This window comes from Balaenoptera musculus, chromosome 15, assembly GCF_009873245.2.
Source record: "Balaenoptera musculus isolate JJ_BM4_2016_0621 chromosome 15, mBalMus1.pri.v3, whole genome shotgun sequence".
In the NCBI taxonomy this organism is placed as follows: domain Eukaryota; kingdom Metazoa; phylum Chordata; class Mammalia; order Artiodactyla; family Balaenopteridae; genus Balaenoptera; species Balaenoptera musculus.
In genome coordinates, this window is record NC_045799.1 from 40355009 (window position 1) to 40371823 (window position 16815).

Consider the following 16815-nt stretch of genomic DNA (forward strand, 5'->3'; position numbering starts at 1 on the left):
GTGATGATGGTAAAGTTCTTTATCTGTTCTGCCCAACATGTGGTCATTAAGTACTTGAAATGTGCCTAGTGTGACTAAGCAAATGAGTTTAAACTTTTTTAAATTTTTAATTAAATAAATGTAAATAAGCCAGATATGACTACTGACTACTGACTACTGACTACTGTATTGGATGGCACAGATCAAGAGATACTAGTTTATTACAAGCAAATTCCTTTGCCTCCACCTCAATGCTTTTTAAAAAGTTACTTCACCCTGGTTCCTAGTTCTAAAAGACAGTTGCAAAGAAATATCGCTACATAAAACCTATCATCCTAAAAACATATCTGACATATCTGCAAGGACATAAATGTGAGGTGACTCATACCTAATACTTTAGCATTTTCTCATTCCAGTTTTCTTTCTTAAGAGTGATGTTCTACAAGAGAGTTCACCAAAAGCAAAAAATCCTCTTAGAATGTGAAAGGACAGAGAGCACTACCAGTTCTAGTATTTCAATTCTTATAAACACGTTGTGTTACAAGATTAAATTGGTACAACACATACTAGATTACCTTAGATCTATGAATGAGCAACTACTTTCGAATTCCAGGCCATCACAATCCTCATAAATTTTAGCGGCTGTTTCAAGAGAATCACAGTCTACTACTGCATAATAGTACTTCAGTCGTTTGAATTGATAATCTCTCAGTTTTTCTCTACAGGTCCTAAAAGGGGAAAAGCTCATTAGGCTTACTTAAACAGGAACACAAATACTCTCTCCCTTTAAAAAATAAATGTAATTGTTCCAAGAAAAATATATTACAAACTGGTTTTTATTCCAATCCAACCTTCCTTTATGATTTTGCCTTCATGAACATTAAATACTTAAGCCAATTTATTATTTTGACAAGGTACAGACCAGGGATTTTGACTGGAATTTGATATCTAGAAAAGGAAAGCAAGAACTACATGTGCTTACCTGTGATTTTAATTCTTAGAATAGCTATTTTTTGTTTGTTTTGCTATCACGTACAGCCTTCTCAAGTAAAACCACTGGAGAGGATCACTGTATTATAAAATATTCTAGGAAAGCATTGGCTTTTATTATAAAGAAATTACTGATCTTGTAAAACTTTATTCAGGTGTTGTCAAGTCTACATGGTGTAAATTCAACTTACTTAACTATAGCATACTCTTTGAGGGTTTTCATCTGCTCTCTTTTGCCACCAATTTTTATTAAGTGCACATATAGCTCCACCTAGTGGATTAAAAACTACCTTAAACTTTTTTCTATACTACATTACGATGATTAAGAACTTTTTCTACTATTCTTGTATTTTTCTATTTAATCCTTAAATAAGAGAAATTACATAATTTGAAGGCAAATAGTTTCAATGCCATTTACATAAAAAGCAACATGTTAGAAAAAAAGCAAAACTTACTGATTCAGGGCAATGAGGCTGAGACCCCTAAATCAGTTTAATCATGACATGTTTTTAAAACTGTAATAATAATTTTCATGAATATAGAAATACAAATACACACAAAAAAGGTTACTGGAATAGTGTGCCACTTCTGACAGACTTTAACCTGCTTTGCAACCTGTTTTAACCATGAATGGCACAAGTGTAAACTTTAGTCCCAACTATTAAAGTGACCAGAATTCTGAACTAGTGACACAAACTCATGAGGTTTAGTTTTATTTTCTAGAGTGTTTTAATACCAGTCCTTTTCAGGGGCATCTTCAGGAATGCTTAATAACTCTACTGGTCCTTGAACTTGCTCTTCCTTCATCCTCTCCTTGCCAAATTCTGAAGGATATATCTAAACACAAAAAAATAAGATTAATGTAGTTTATATTTCCCTTTTCTTATAATATACAGACCTGTCAAGGTCAGGAACTCTAAACAACTGGACTCAATGAAAACAGCAAGAATGCTTCACTTCCAAACCCACTATAGGAAGCTAAAGCATCCTGAGGAATAATCTTAAAAACAGTCATTTTGGCTGGGGATTAACAGATGTGGGCTTGGGAACAAAAATAGAATATCTCCTCCATACATTCTGGGTTCTAAGGGAAAAATTAAGAAAAGTGCAACAAGATTCTAAGTTCAAGGAATGATACATAAACACACACACAAACACACGTGTAAAAATGATTGGATTAAACAATTTAAATGAGATATATTAAAATGATTAAAGAAATATATAAAACAATGAAGAAAAATAATTTTGTAATCCCTATCTTATCCCTAAAATCATATCGCTTATCCAATGCTTTCTTTTAAAGAAATTCTTTAAATAAAAAAGAACTGATGACAATCTTATCACACAGGTTAGATATAGTCTTGGTATAAGAAGGATTCATACTCGCCTAGATTTGGTATTTTTCTATCTTGGCTACTTTTGAGATTCAAGAAATATAATTGTATTAATCTGCATTGTTTTGATACAACTGGGCTTAATATTCATCTATTAACTAATGTACACTTTTTTGAGTTGTTTGAAATATCTAATTTATCCACTAGGGGATCCAAGTTTTTCTTACTCATCTAAGTTGCATAAAATAGGTTTCAATGCAGAAGTTTTTAGTATGTATGCTTACATCTGTTGATTCTTTGTATTTTTTTTCCTCTTTATAAGTCTAGAGATTCCTACTGCCCATCTCCTAAAACACAAGATTTAACAAAAATACCATTCTATTTTATTCTACCTGTAGTTTAAAATTTTTTTTCTTTATTTCATCTGGCTATCATTTGGGGCTATTATGAGGATCTGCACTAAGCTCTCCACACAAGGACTTGTCCATTTGTTCCAATACCACGTACTCAAGAAGTTTACTTTGATCTAAATTATCATACAAACTCTTCTATCTACCTATTCCATCAAGTTGTCCCTGTACTTTTACCCAAAGCTATTAAATTCTGTAGCATTATAAAATGTTGAGATATTGTAACTGGTACGGTGAATCCTTTTATACTGGTATGATTTCTCAAAAACTTGTGAGTCATTCTCACTTGTTTATTCTTTTAGATGATTAATGGTAACCTTTTTCTTAACTTTCATTTGAACTGAGATTTTGATTGAAACTATACTAAAACTGCAGAACTGACATCTTAAATATTTAAACTGAACAACAGTAATTTAGAGCTGTTTCAGGCACTGTACTAAGTACTTAGCGTGATCTCCTTTTCATTTAATCCTTACCACTACCTTAAAAAATACTACTGTTGTATCTACTTAGAGGAGAAAACACATTTGAGAAATTAATCAATAAAATGCACAAGATCATACAGCATGTATCAGAATCAAGATTTGAATATAGGTCTGTCATACTACAAAGTCTGGAGTCTTAATACCTGTGCGGGCTCTCTAGAAATATGCTATCTCAAAATTTAAGTTTTTCAAGTACTATTTATCAAGAGTAACAGCTTACTTCATATAGGTCATATTGTTTAAGGTAATTTCTAAGGCTTTTACATGTTTCTGCTGCTAATTTTTCTTCTTGTTAATGCTAGTAATGAAGCATTTTTTTTTAATATTTATCTTATACCTTGTCCCTTTACTGAGCTTTATTATAACAGCTTTTCAGCTGATTTGTTTTAATTAAACACAATCATATAACCGAGCAATAATTCTACCTCTTCCTTTCTTACTTTCATACCTATTATATCAGTTTTGTGCCTTAACTGTACTGGACAACTTCCAGATTATTTTCCTTAGAAGGAAAACTTTAAAAAAAGAGATTTAACTTAGAATGCTTAGAAATATTTACTTCAAAATAAAATCAATTCTCACCTTTACAGAAAATATAACACCTCCTTTAGGTTTAAATGAATTGAACAGAGCCAGCAAATCTTTTGCCTTCAATCTATCCCAGTCCATGTTGCAAACTGCTAATCGATGCGTAATCTAAGAAATGAGAAAAATTAAATATGACATAATCTGTATCATTCCCAATGCTTGCAAAATTAAGATAGTAAAAATATAATGCCTTCTTTTCCCCAAATCCTGAAATCATTAATATAGTATTTAAGTGGTTTCAATATGTAAGAGAAAACTTCAGATGAGTCACACAAAAGTAAAACTGTCAACAGAAAAGCACTTTCTCTTATTGGTTCTTAGTTCTTGAATCAGAACACGATGACGAGCTGATTCTTTAACCACCAAGTTTGTTAAGCTATTCTGCCACCCATAAGTAGGAAAGTTGAGTATATTAATCTACAGCATTTCTAATAGGTGCAGTAGGAACTGAAATATAAACTCCTAGTTAAAACAAGAATTTTCTAAAAGTTTCATGTGACTTTTAATTATTTATATAGAAGTTCATCCCTATCTGCTTGGACAGACATGTACTTTATATAGGTATATTCTGTATCAAGAAGTTTTAATCAGAATCATCATCAAGAGTATTATTTACCAATAAAGCTTTTCCTTGTTAATTTAATGACATCAATCCTACCATCTATAATAGCTACTTGTACTGTACTCTTGACAAATAATCTTATTTATTCAAAAGGTCACCTCATCAGCCCGAGGAGCATCTTTATCTAATTCTCTCCAAGCATGCTCAAAACCAGATTCCTCTGGAAGTAAATATGCCATATCTTCTTCATCTTCGGAACTAGTTTCTATATTGCCTTTGCCCCTCGCAAGATCGGGGCCACTGTCACTTTCATCATCATCCTCACTATCCTCATCTTCATCTTCCTCCTCATCATTTTCATTCCCTCCATCATTATCATCACCATCATCATCATGAAGATCAGCAGCAACAGCTCTACAAATGCCTGTAATTTCATCTTCAGATTCTTCATCACCTCCTATTTCACTAGCACTTTCTGAATCTTCCTCCAGAGCTTCTTTGTCAAACATTTTACCACTTGCTGAGTTTTCATGACCATCACTGTCTCTTGCCATTATGAATGGAACCACTGCAAAAAGGTCAAAGGTGGGAGAAATTAAGAAAATGTAAACACTGAATTAAATTAAATCCAAGTTATTTTGACCTCAAATCCAGTAAAAATATAATTTCTATGAAACAGACTAAAGGAAAATATAAATTCAGCAAAATTCATGCCTAACCAAGTTATTTAATAGAAATCTTAATATATACCCAGATCACACAAGTAGATTCATATACTCATTCAATATTTATGGAGTGTCTGCTCTGTGCTAGGTACTCAATATACTACCATTGGCAAAAGAGAAGCAATCAATGCCCTCAATAAGCTTCCAGTCAGGTGAAGAGGATAGATGGACAGTTATTGATCAAATAAAATCAATCAAATCAATGCACATTAAAAAATGAAATTACAACTAGGATAAGTGTCAAGAAGAAATGTTACAAGATGCTATGAGAGCACAAAATAGGGGTCCCTAAGTAGGTGATAAACGAGTTGCTACTAGAAGGATGAAGAGGAACTAAGTAGTCAGGGTTAGACTAATAGGTGAAGGAAATGTTCCAAATAGCAAGAAAAGCATATGTAAAGATCCACTAATAGAAAAAAGCTGGCAAGCATGTCTGGATTACAGATAGCCAGAAGTCTTCTTGTACAGAAGTCAAGTAGAAAATGAAACTGAAGAGTTAGGTAGGTGCCATGTAGCTTTGGACTTTATCATAAAAACATATGAGAAGCCACTGCTATTTTCAGAAGGAGGGACATCATCAGATTTGCATATTGAGATCACCTCAGCAACGGTGTCAAAAAACCTGACTAGAGGGAGTTAAGAGTGGATGTGAAAAAGAATTAAAAGGTTAGTACAGTATTCCTAGCGAGAAATGAAGGTAGCACTAAGTTGGTGGCAGGAAAGATGTAGAGTAGTGAGTCGCTCTTGACTTTCAGAGTCAGGAGGTAAGACCAACAGTAATCAGTGACAGGGGCTTGATATGGGGAATCTGGGCAGTATCAAAGATGAGTCCTAGCTTCTTGGCTTGCAGAAGGAGCTAGCTAGTTAGATGGACAGACAGAAAAAGAGGTAATGATGGAAGAGAACAAGTTTGTTTGGTGGAGGTATATCATGAATTTGGTTTTGGATATGTTGAACTGGAAGTGCCTTTGAGCCATCTAAGAGGAGACATAGAGAAGGCCGTTGGCTGTGTGAGTCTACAGCTCAGAGAAGTCTGAGCTGGAGATAAAATTTTTGACTGATTCTTGTATATAATAACAAAAGTTGTGATGTGGATAAGATCACTTATGAAGAGAGCAAAATAATAACTTTTCTGCTACATCTTAAAGTTTGCAACTGACTTATGGTTAGCAATATATGAGTGAAAGACTGGTTTCACCTTAAACTGGGTTTTTTTTTGGCCCTCATTATACACAGAGAGGACTGATTTCCTATTTCTAAAACAATCATATGCTTCTATCTATTCTGTGCATATCTGTGTGAGTATAGATATATCTTATATATCTTATTCATCTTTAAGTTGGAGCTTATGTTTCTGATTCACAGGTTTTAAGTGGATAGAGCCTATAAGTGGTCCTATAATCTTATAATAGTCATTTACTGACCAAATATTGAGTACTATGTACAAAGAATTGAGCTGGGGGGACCAAAAAGGGAGATGATTTATAACATGATCCCATGCTCTTCATGAGCTCATGAACAAAAGAAATCATTTACTGATTTATGAAATTATGTTCTAAAGCACCACAGAGAGAAACACCTAAATTTGCCGGCAGAGAGGTATTTATAATAAGGAAGGCTTCAAAAAGATGCCCGACCTGAGACCAAATGAAAAGGAGTTTTGTTAGGAGGAAAGTAGGAACTGAGCTTTATTTTAGTACCACAAGAGGGGGGAGTAATAAAAGATAACTAACTAGTAGATGTGAAAAAGCCAAAAAAAGGCATTATCATAAGTCCTATAAATGGGATCAGAAAAACACCACCATGATAGTGAAAGAAAGTTACTATTAGATAAGCATTAGAATTCACTTTTAAGCAACCTGCTTAAAATAACACCTTGGGGATAGAGCTCTATCTAATATTGCAATATTTCTCAAACATCAGTTATTACTATACAATTTTCATGATTTTTGCCTGTCACTGATATTTTTCATGAAGCTGAATTTTTTTTAATTAAAAATATTAGCTTGTTCTAAACAATATCCCTGAAGCCACAAACGTGATATGGTGGTTACATTTTTTTACCTAAGATGTTGAACTACGTAACTATTAATATAAAAAAAGTTTGAGTATCACCTGACATATGACATCTTCTCACGTGACAATGGTACACATATCACATTTGGGGTTGTATAATAAATTGATACATGGGAGACTTAAAGAGATCTAGTATTTTAAAATTTTTGACAATATCAAGTACATTCAGAATATTTATTCATTCACTAAACGTTTGTTCAGAGCCTACCTTGTACAAAGCCTTATTCTAAATAATGAGGGAATAGAAAAATAAGTAACTGCCTCTATTCCTAGATGGCACTGCTCTAGTAGTGACTATAAACACTACTATTATTCACCTACTTTAAAAAAATGCTTTATCATTTTCCCTCTGATTATAAAAGTAATGAATGCTCACTGTAAAAAATTAAGAAAATATGGTTGAGCAAAGAAAATAAAGATGACTAGTAATTTTTCATTCAGAGATAACTGAGTGGTTATTTTGGTACATAACTCCCTAAATTTGTTTTCTATGATATGCCCACTAATTTAAGTAGCTAGTCATACCATTTATTCTATTTTGTAACCTATGTTTTTTTTTTTTTTTTTGGCCGCACCACGTAGCTTTCGGGAATCTTAGTTCCCTGAACAGGGATGGAACCCGTGCCCTCAGCAGTGAAAGCGTAGAGTCTTAACTATGGGACCACCAGGGAATTCCCATGTAACCTATTTTTCAAACTTCTTATGTCATGAACATATTTGGATATATCATAACTTATTTAATCAATCCCCTAATGATTTTATGTTACCATTTAAAAAATTTTAAAAACAATGCTATAATGCACAATTCTTTAAACACATGTCCAATTGTTTACCTAAAATAAATTCTTAGGAGTGCAAGTGCTGGGCATCAACATTTTAAAATGATACGTAATATTAAACTGCAACTCCTTACATCATCTTTACCTCATAGCACTTAAAAAGCCCCTTGTACACAGTACTTGCTGGAATGATAAGTCATGAATGAATAAAGAAAAAAAGATAGTGCTGGTGGAGTCACTTGATCTCTACTTACAGATAATGCTTTTTCTAGACTGTGGAACCAATGTAAATTACAGCAAACAACATGCTGGGGTAGAAAGAGTCAAAGACCTGAGTTACTGGCCCAGCTCTGTGTATCCTCACATAGATCACTTGTTTCCTAATGAATATATCCTAATTTCTCATGGTTACTGAGAAAATTAAATTTAAAAAGATACGTCAAAAGATTCTGTAAAATCAACCCCAAGGATTATATGGATATGTTATATTAATCTAATGCCCTAAATCTAGTGAAATTTGAAGGATGCTAGACTAACTTCGCTCACAAACTCAGCATCAAGCCAACCTTGCTGCTGTTCCCAGCCTGATCTTATTCTCCACTTTCAGTAACCAGACTTGCATCCCTTGTCCCTATACCTCAGTTTGCTGTCTGGTTCCACTACAAATCTCACCCCTGACCCCTAGTCCCTGCTATTTAGAATTCTGTCCACTGCCTGATACTTCCTACCTTCCCAGAGGCCTGTCAAGACTTCTCTCTGCCTCTTCCTGATGCCTACCTTCCTTGGGTCCTGTAATCACAGCCAGCCTTTGTCTGGCTTATCTGAACATCACCAATTTTCAGTTACAACATCAACCATCAGCAATACCAACACTCAAAATTTCCTGCTGCCAGAGGTGATGCAACACTTTAATAAGCTTAGAAAACTTGTAAACATGAACTAGAGTCAGATGTTTCTCACTTAGCTTCAAACAACCATTTCTAGCTTTATTATTCGCTCACCCTTTCAGACACCTTATTATCTAATCAAATGGGAATACTGATCTCTTCTGAGCAAGCCCAACCGTATCTCTGATCAAAAAGTTCTTTCCATGTAGAATACTCTGAATCCCAAATTTAATTCTTCCAAACCCCAACCAAAACAGCACTTCACCTATGAATTTTACTGATTACCATATCTTGAGTGACCTCCTCCTCCGAATTCTCAGAGCCCTGTTCTTCTATGGCACTTTAAATTACTCTATTTTGTATTATGGTTCTGATTAATTTCTTCTGCTTTAGATCTGCACTGTCCAATAAGGTAGCCAGCAGCCACATGTGGCAATTGAGTACCTGAAAGATGGCTCATCCAACTTGCTATTAGTATGAAAATAGAATATAAAATATCCCATTACATTTTTTATGTTGATTACATATTGAAATAATTTTTGATATATTAGGTTAAATAAAATATATTAATAAAATTAATTTCACCTGTTTCTTCTTACTTTTTAAAGTGTCTACTAGAAAATTCAAAATTATATATTTCTATTGGACAGTACTGCTTTAGACCAGTGCCACTGCACAGAGTTTAGCAGGTTGTTATTTGCAAAAGGTGATCTGCAAAGGGTCAAGAAGGGCTGAAATCAAGGCCAAACTCCAATCACCAAGCCATACACCCTGCAGGAGTGCTGTGTCTGTTCAGGGGAAAAGAACCTGTACCTCCCTCAAAGGTGCTGTCCTCACCAAACTGTGAGCTCTGGAAGTGCTGTGTGTCCAGAAGGGCACCTCTTTTTCTAATTTGCACAGGCGTCATATACACTAACAGTAGCCCTGAGATGGGGGAACCATGTCTTACTCAATGTTCTATCTGCCACATATTAGTTACTAAAAGGAGTTGAATGAATGAAGGAAGGAATGAGCACCCAACTCTACTTACCTTCTTCAGACACACCTCTTTTTATCCTGTGATGAGACCATGTAACATTTTATCTGGTTGGAGAACCTAGCTGTCACTAGTGCCCACCACAAATCAGAATCACTGTTTAGCCTCAAGACCTAAATTTTTATTTGTCTCTCTTCTAGCCATTATAGCATCAAATCAAAAATTCATTATCATATGGTATTTTTTCTTTCATAGCTTTATACTTCCAAATAAGCATTTGACCACTTTTATGATACTATGAAAATACTTATTACATATATTTCCTTTTTTAAAAGACCAGTATAAAAATAAGTAATGTAATACCAAAGAATCTTTAGTTCTTTCCAACCAACCTGATTGTATTTCTCTTCCTGTCTCAGAATACTTGACTTTGGGAGACTGCGCAATTTCAGAGGTGCCTGAGTCTACTGTTCTTAATTTTCCTTTGGGAAACAAGTCTATATTATGTTGAACAATGTTTTTTTTCCCTTTTGTATTTTTTTGTATAAATTCTTTGCTATCGTTCTTGGGACTTATTGACTCTTTCTTCTTAGATTTGCACGAGGTTTTCATTTTCTGAATTCTCCCAGAGTTATCTAAATCATTCTTCTTTCCAGAATCCTTTTGATTAATTTTCTTGGTTTCTTTCTTTTTCTCCTCAACAAGATTTTTTGATTCTTTTTCGTTTTTAGTCTGGGGTTTTTTCTTCTTCATTTTCTTTTGGTTCAATGCTTTATTATCTTCATCAGAGAGATCCGAATCAGAATCTGAAAGGTCGTAAAAACGCTTCAAGTCCTCTGTAGTGCTATGGTTGATGGGGCGTCCTCTTTTATCCACAGCATAATTCAATTTGAACTTCTTGTCATGAAACATTGCTCGAAATCTCTTGTCAATTTTGATTTTTCGATCCTTTTCTGGCATTTCCCAAAATCTCGGGTCCTTTGCAACCCGCCTAAACCGCTGGTCACTCATTATTTCTTGTTTGGATGCCATTTTTAAATGTCTGACTGGGCAAATGCTTGAAGAAACCAAACACTAAAAAATAAAACAATAATGAAACGTTACTAATAGAATTAAATAAGATGCTTTAGGAAAATATTAATTCACAATACTAATTCTAAGGTAAATGTAAGTAAAATAAAAGTAACAGGTCTAATTTCCTTTCCCAAACTCATTTTGAGTCACATGCAGAAAATAAAAAACTATCAGAATATCTTCTTCTGAGTACAGATCATATGCAGAAATAAATTTACGGCAAAATCAAGCAGAATTCCAGGTCTTTATGGAGGGGGGCAAATGATTACTAGCCAACTGCCCTCACTTAGGTATCCTATATTTCTACTTGTATACTTGTATGTATTACAAGTTAAAAACAAAAAATTCCTAAGTCTCAGTTGGTCTTATTTGCTTCTTCACGTTCTGGTCCCATTCTCTCTGTTAATCCTTACTTCATTCTACCCGGAACAGCATTTACTTCAACGTGGCTAGTCTCCTAACTAAACAGACCAAAATCAATTCAGGTTTAGCTCAAAGTTCCCCCTTTATATACTACCACCCTTCATGAATCTGGTTAAGTCTCACTCTAGTTAATAAATACATGGTAGTAGTGCTTTGTTTCAAAAGCAAGGCCTGACTATGATGCACTCATACAATTAAACATTTAACCCTCTGAACAGCCTTATGGGGTAGGGTAGGTACCATTTCATTCAACTATTAGAGCTAATGCGTATAAATGTTTAGAACGAAAGCACTTGATACACTCCAGATATTCGGAGAGGGGAAGGCGACCTGACCTCATCTCCGACGCCCGCCCTCATCTCTGTAGCCCACCCTCCCCTTCTACCCACCCTCTAACGCGGGGAACACCAGGGTGACCCCGGAACTAGGATCTCCTTCCCAACTCCCAAACCTCAGAGAGCCGCTTTGGGGCTGAGGTCCCTCAACACGACCCGGAGGAAGAGCAAGAAAGCCTGAAGAAAGAAGTCGGAAAGGCAAGGAGGAAGAGCGCGGCTCTCACGAATCCGACGGAGACCCTGTCACAGACCGATTCTGCCCCCTCGACAAGCCCTTTTTCTGGAACCTAACCCCACTCACCAACTCCGAGACCTCTCCGAGCCTCACGTCAGCCCACACTCCCACAATCCTCAGCGTGACGCGCAGCCGTAATGGCACGCGAACTGGGCCAAACTTCTTCCGCTTTCCCTCGGCGAAGCTCTCCAGAGTCCTGGCTGAAGCCGCGGCGCATGCGCACGATAAATGCGCCTGCAAGCGGCGTCGCCGCTGGAGATGCTGCGGCTGACCAGGTTCCCGCCCCAGTGGCGGCGACCTCCAGCGGCGGGGGTCCCCGCGAAGAACGTCGGCTTCAGGAAGGTGGCCTCCGGCGTCTCTTCCCTGGGCAGCGCCTCGCCCAGATCCCTAAACATATTCGATCGGGATTTGAAGAGGAAACAGAAGAACTGGGCGGCCCGGCAGCCTGAGCGGATAAAGTTTGACTACCTGAAGGAGGAGGTGAGTCAGCGGGACGGCGGGGACGGCGGGGAGGGCGGCGCCGAGCCTTGGCTTCGGGTCCGGGAGCTCCGGCCAGGCCCCGGCCGCCCCCACCTCGCTGTGTGACCTTGAGCAGCCGACCGGCCTGTCTGGGCCTCTACTGTAGTCTCCCAGCGTCCGGGCGCCGGTGTTTGTAAGTTGCTCTTCATTCATAACCTCGGCAGATGGTGCCTGTATTACAGGTGTGACCAGGGCAAAGTAAGACCGCTGCTCTCAGGAGATTTCATTCTTGTGGGAGGCGAGACAGTGAACAAAAAAATATAATTTCAGCTAAAGAAGTAAGTCCAGGTAACAAAGTGAAGTAGTAAGGTGACTGCGCTGGTCAGGGAAGGCCGCTCAGGCAGACGACGTGATGAGGAATTAGCCAGGCTGGGATCTGGGGGGAAAAGCCTTGTAGGCAAAGGGAAAGACAAACCCAGAGCCCCCTGAGGCCGAAAGGATCTTGTTGAGGCTTCCAGGGACCTCCACTGGGAGGTCAGGGAGGGCCCAGCTTACGAGGGCCTTAATGGGTAAGGACTTCGGATTTTCTTCTCCATCTCAGCTGTCCATTCGATATGGTAATTTCTGGCCGCATGTAGCTATTGAGCACTTGAATGTCCCTTTGAGATGGGCAGTAAATGTAAAATACACGGGATTTCAGTGACAATGTGAACAGAGGATGTAAAATATTTCCTTAATATCTTTTTACATTGATTACATGTTGAAGTTCTATTTTTGATATATTGGATTAAATAAAATGTTAAAATTAATTTCTTTACCCTTTTTAAAATGGCTACTAGAAAATTTTAAGTTGCTCATGTAGCTCTGATTGTTTTTCTGTTGGCCAACATGGCTCTAGAGGAATGTGAGACTGTCGAATGCTTTTAAGCAATGGAGTGATGGGCTCTGGTTCGTGTTTTAGGAAGACTCATTAAGATAAATTAAGATCTCTGATTTGTCTGTGCTGGTTTGAGAGACCTCTTCCTCTCTGCCTAGGTGGACTAGGGACTTGAACAGGTTTCTGCTTTCTGGACAGGCAGCACAGAGCTCAGGCCTCGTGTTTCTTCAGGGATGGACTGAAATTGAAATCAAGTGTAATGAGTTCTTTCAAGCCAATGCAGCCAACATTTACTGCCCCTACTTTGGGCAGAGCTCTGTGCAAGTCCTGGCCTGATCAGATGAGTGACTGTCCTCAGGGTTCATGGTGACATGTACTTAGAAGATGTGAGTTTCCAGCCACTCTTCTCCAAGAAAAGCACCTGGATTACAACTTGACTGAGGCCTCACCCGTGTTTAGGACTAGAATAAATGAGATAAAGTATATGGGAGTTTTTTAAAAAATAATAAACAAAAGGTATTCATATTAGGAATGATGTACACAGTGGAGTCCTCTGGGAAAAGGCTTCTGCTGTCCCTCCTCCCTTACCCCTCCTTCCCCCCCCAAAGCAAATACACATATGTTCTGAACTTTCAAGTCCTAATAGAAACTCTGGGATGTTTATAAGGGAATGAGTGGAATATTAGGCTCCCACATCTTTATTCCTGCCAGACGAAGCTAGCCCAGCAAAACGGAGGTGCCTACCTTATGACCTCTTTTAAATTAAGGTGGGATTGAGGAGGTTTCTTCAGATTTGGCTGACTTCTAATTTGCAGATGTTGCTCAGAAAAGTTGTTTACTCATTTAGGAGTTCCACAAAATTTGTTAGTAGTTATCAAATAATAGAGTTTTTATTAAGTGATCACTTATACATTGATCTATAATAATCCCCAGCTAACTAATTTTTCACTTTCACATACCTCATGCTAATATCTATGGACAATAATATGCTTGTTATGTTCCTGTTGATTTTTTTTTTTAATTGGGGTATCCTGTTGCTTTTTGGCCTTGCATTCTTGTATCATATGGAATATAAAGTCATATATATACATATATATGTATATATATGTATATATATATAGTATTTAGTCTTCTTTCCTTAAATTGACTTCTGAAGTAATTAACTCAGTGTGTTTCCTTTAATTTATGATGTTCCTATTCAGAATTTGAAAAGAAAGTTGCTGAGGTCAAATTGAAAAAGGGATAAAGGGAACTTAACATGTTGAAACATAAGTAACCTATGGATTGTTGAATACTGGAAAAAGTGTTACTTCTCTGTTAAACCTACTCATCTTAACTTCATTGCCTCTTATAATCTGTCAGGTTGGAAGTCGGATTGCAGACCGTGTATATGACATAGCCAGGTAAGTGATGATTGTCATAATAAAATACAATCAACTTTTCTTTTTAATTATGTTTTTAATATACTAATTAATTTATTTTTGGCTGCGTTGGGTCTTTGTTGCTGCGCGCGGTCTTTCTCTAGTTGTGGCGAGCGGGGGCTACTCTTTGTTGTGGTGCACGGGCTTCTCATTGCAGTGGCTTCTCTTATGGCAGAGCACGGGCTCTAGGCACGCAGGCTTCAGTAGTTGTGGCACGCAGGCTCAGTAGTTGTGGCGCACGGGCTTAGTTGCTCCGTGGCATGTGGGATCTTCCCGGACCAGGGCTCGAACCCGTGTCCCCTGCATTGGCAGGTGGATTCTTAACCACTGCACCACCAGGGAAGCCCCAATCAACTTTTGAATGAAGGCTTGAGAACTTGATATCTGGAATGGCAGAATCTAGATGAATTTATTACCAGGATTAGTGATTTTAATCACTCTTAGATCTCTCCTTTTTTTATGTCTGAGAGAGTAGGTATTCTTTTCTTCATTGTTGTCTTAAAAAAGAATGAATGGAAGCACAACTCAGCTTCTCTCCAAGACTGAATGGCTATTCCACTTGATTTGGTCAAAAGCGAGTAATGGAAAGATTGCTCCAAAAATGGATATAATTGACATGTGAATTTTAAGATTTACTAAACCTAACTTTAAAGGTTTAAAATTATAACAGAACCTTTTACCATGTAAGTGAAGGAGAGAGTCTACCTAGATTTGTTCCCCCATCAAGTTATATGAGACTTTGGCCATTATATCTTAGGTATTATTAATAGCAATAAGGGTTTTATGACAGTTATATAGAGGCAGATTTGAGAAAAGAACACCTTCATCAAATATTATTAAAACCTTGATGGATTCATTGCTCTATATTAGGCATAACAAAAGCTTTGAGTTTACAGCCAGGTGGCAGGAACCACAGTTAAATAATGGCTTTGCTATAGAATTGCTCTGTGATGTTAGCAAATCACTTTTTATGCTCTTTTGTATAAAAGACACACATTAAATTAAACCAATATGGGATGAATTTATTACATTTGTCTATTCAAAAAAGGGGAATTTTGTAAAATCACAAACTCTTGAAATCATATTTTGGATATATCCTGGCTACTTAAAAGAGTCTTGGGGTGAATCAGTTTCATAAAGTTAAAAAAAAAAATTCTTCATTGTTGCAAAAATCACCCTCATTTCATCTGTTTCATTGGTTTCGTTATTTTAAAAATCTGAAAAATAGCTAACTCTCTATACTGTAGTCATTCATTTGCCTGGATTTTAGGTCCTTTGCAATTTAATAAATGAAACATTAAATTTTCCAAGTCAGATTGGATTTTACAGTCTTTTTATGTCATAGTACTGAGCAAAACACAGGTCTGTGGAGAAAACTGTGATTTTGGCTAAAAGCATGTCTTAAAATATCAGTAACTCTTTGGAATTAAATTATTAAAAATAACAGTCTAAAATGTCTTACACTAATGTTCTATTATTAGAATAGCTTGTATTGTCAACACTGATCTTATGTTTATTTTTTTAAACTAATCCAACAGATTATTAAATGTCTTATTTGTGCTATCTGAAGCCTACTTAGTACTGTTAAAGTCGGTGATAATAATAAGTCTTAACTATTGTTGAACATTTGTACTGTGCTGAATACTTTACATGCACTGTTTCATAAAATTCTCATACCAACCCTGAGGAAGGTAGTAACTTTTCCATTTTATAGATGGGGAAACTGAGATCCAGCAAGATTAAATCACTTGTCTGTGGTCACAGAGCCAGTAAATTGCAGGCCCAGAATTCTAACTCGTGTCTTTGTGATTGCAAAGGCTATGTGCTTCCCCAGGCCACACTGCCTGTGTTCACAATCAAGATTGAGGACATTAGGTAAATAAATGGTTCTCTCACCAGTGGTTCTCCAGCTGTGTACTGGTGTTCTATATTTTTGACATAGGTTTTTAACAGAAATTGAAAAGGAACTCTTGCTTCCAATAGGAAAAATGTTATTAGTGGATAAAATTTTAAAAATTTTTGTCACAAATTTTTCTTAAACCTATGACCCACAATTGGATGTGTAAACTGATTTAGTATGACATATATTTGGAGGAGACAGCATTGCATAGGGGATAATAGTTCTGGTTCAGGATTCAAACTGACTGAATTCAAGTTCTGACTGCTGCTTATTAGTTGAGTGACCTTGGATTGACTTACT

At 36.7% G+C, this 16815-nt stretch overlaps 2 protein-coding genes across 6 annotated transcripts in view; one reads left to right on the forward strand and one right to left on the reverse strand.

Annotated features, from left to right (window-relative positions):
• ESF1 (ESF1 nucleolar pre-rRNA processing protein homolog) overlaps positions 1-11996 on the reverse strand; it is a 60026-nt gene extending 48030 nt beyond the window's left edge. The window contains exons 1-6 of one of the 2 annotated variants that reach the window (XM_036826579.1): positions 11740-11926; positions 10184-10865; positions 4507-4916; positions 3781-3894; positions 1706-1806; positions 555-707 (exon numbers count right to left, since the gene is read on the reverse strand). In XM_036826579.1, the coding sequence (XP_036682474.1) occupies positions 555-707; positions 1706-1806; positions 3781-3894; positions 4507-4916; positions 10184-10823 (1418 nt within the window). In that variant the 5' untranslated portion in view covers positions 10824-10865; positions 11740-11926. Of the gene's footprint in view, positions 1-554; positions 708-1705; positions 1807-3780; positions 3895-4506; positions 4917-10183; positions 10866-11739 lie in introns of both variants that reach the window. The other variant, XM_036826578.1, reaches the window with a different exon arrangement.
• A 56-nt stretch (positions 11997-12052) lies between these two features.
• NDUFAF5 (NADH:ubiquinone oxidoreductase complex assembly factor 5) overlaps positions 12053-16815 on the forward strand; it is a 33213-nt gene continuing 28450 nt past the window's right edge. For all 4 annotated transcript variants that reach the window (XR_005016614.1, XM_036827073.1, XM_036827074.1 and 1 more), the window contains exons 1-2: positions 12053-12338; positions 14557-14597. Coding sequence is in view for 3 of the 4 variants with exons in the window: in XM_036827073.1 (XP_036682968.1) it covers positions 12087-12338; positions 14557-14597 (293 nt within the window). In the remaining variant the exon portion in view is untranslated. The remainder of the gene's footprint in view (positions 12339-14556; positions 14598-16815) is intronic.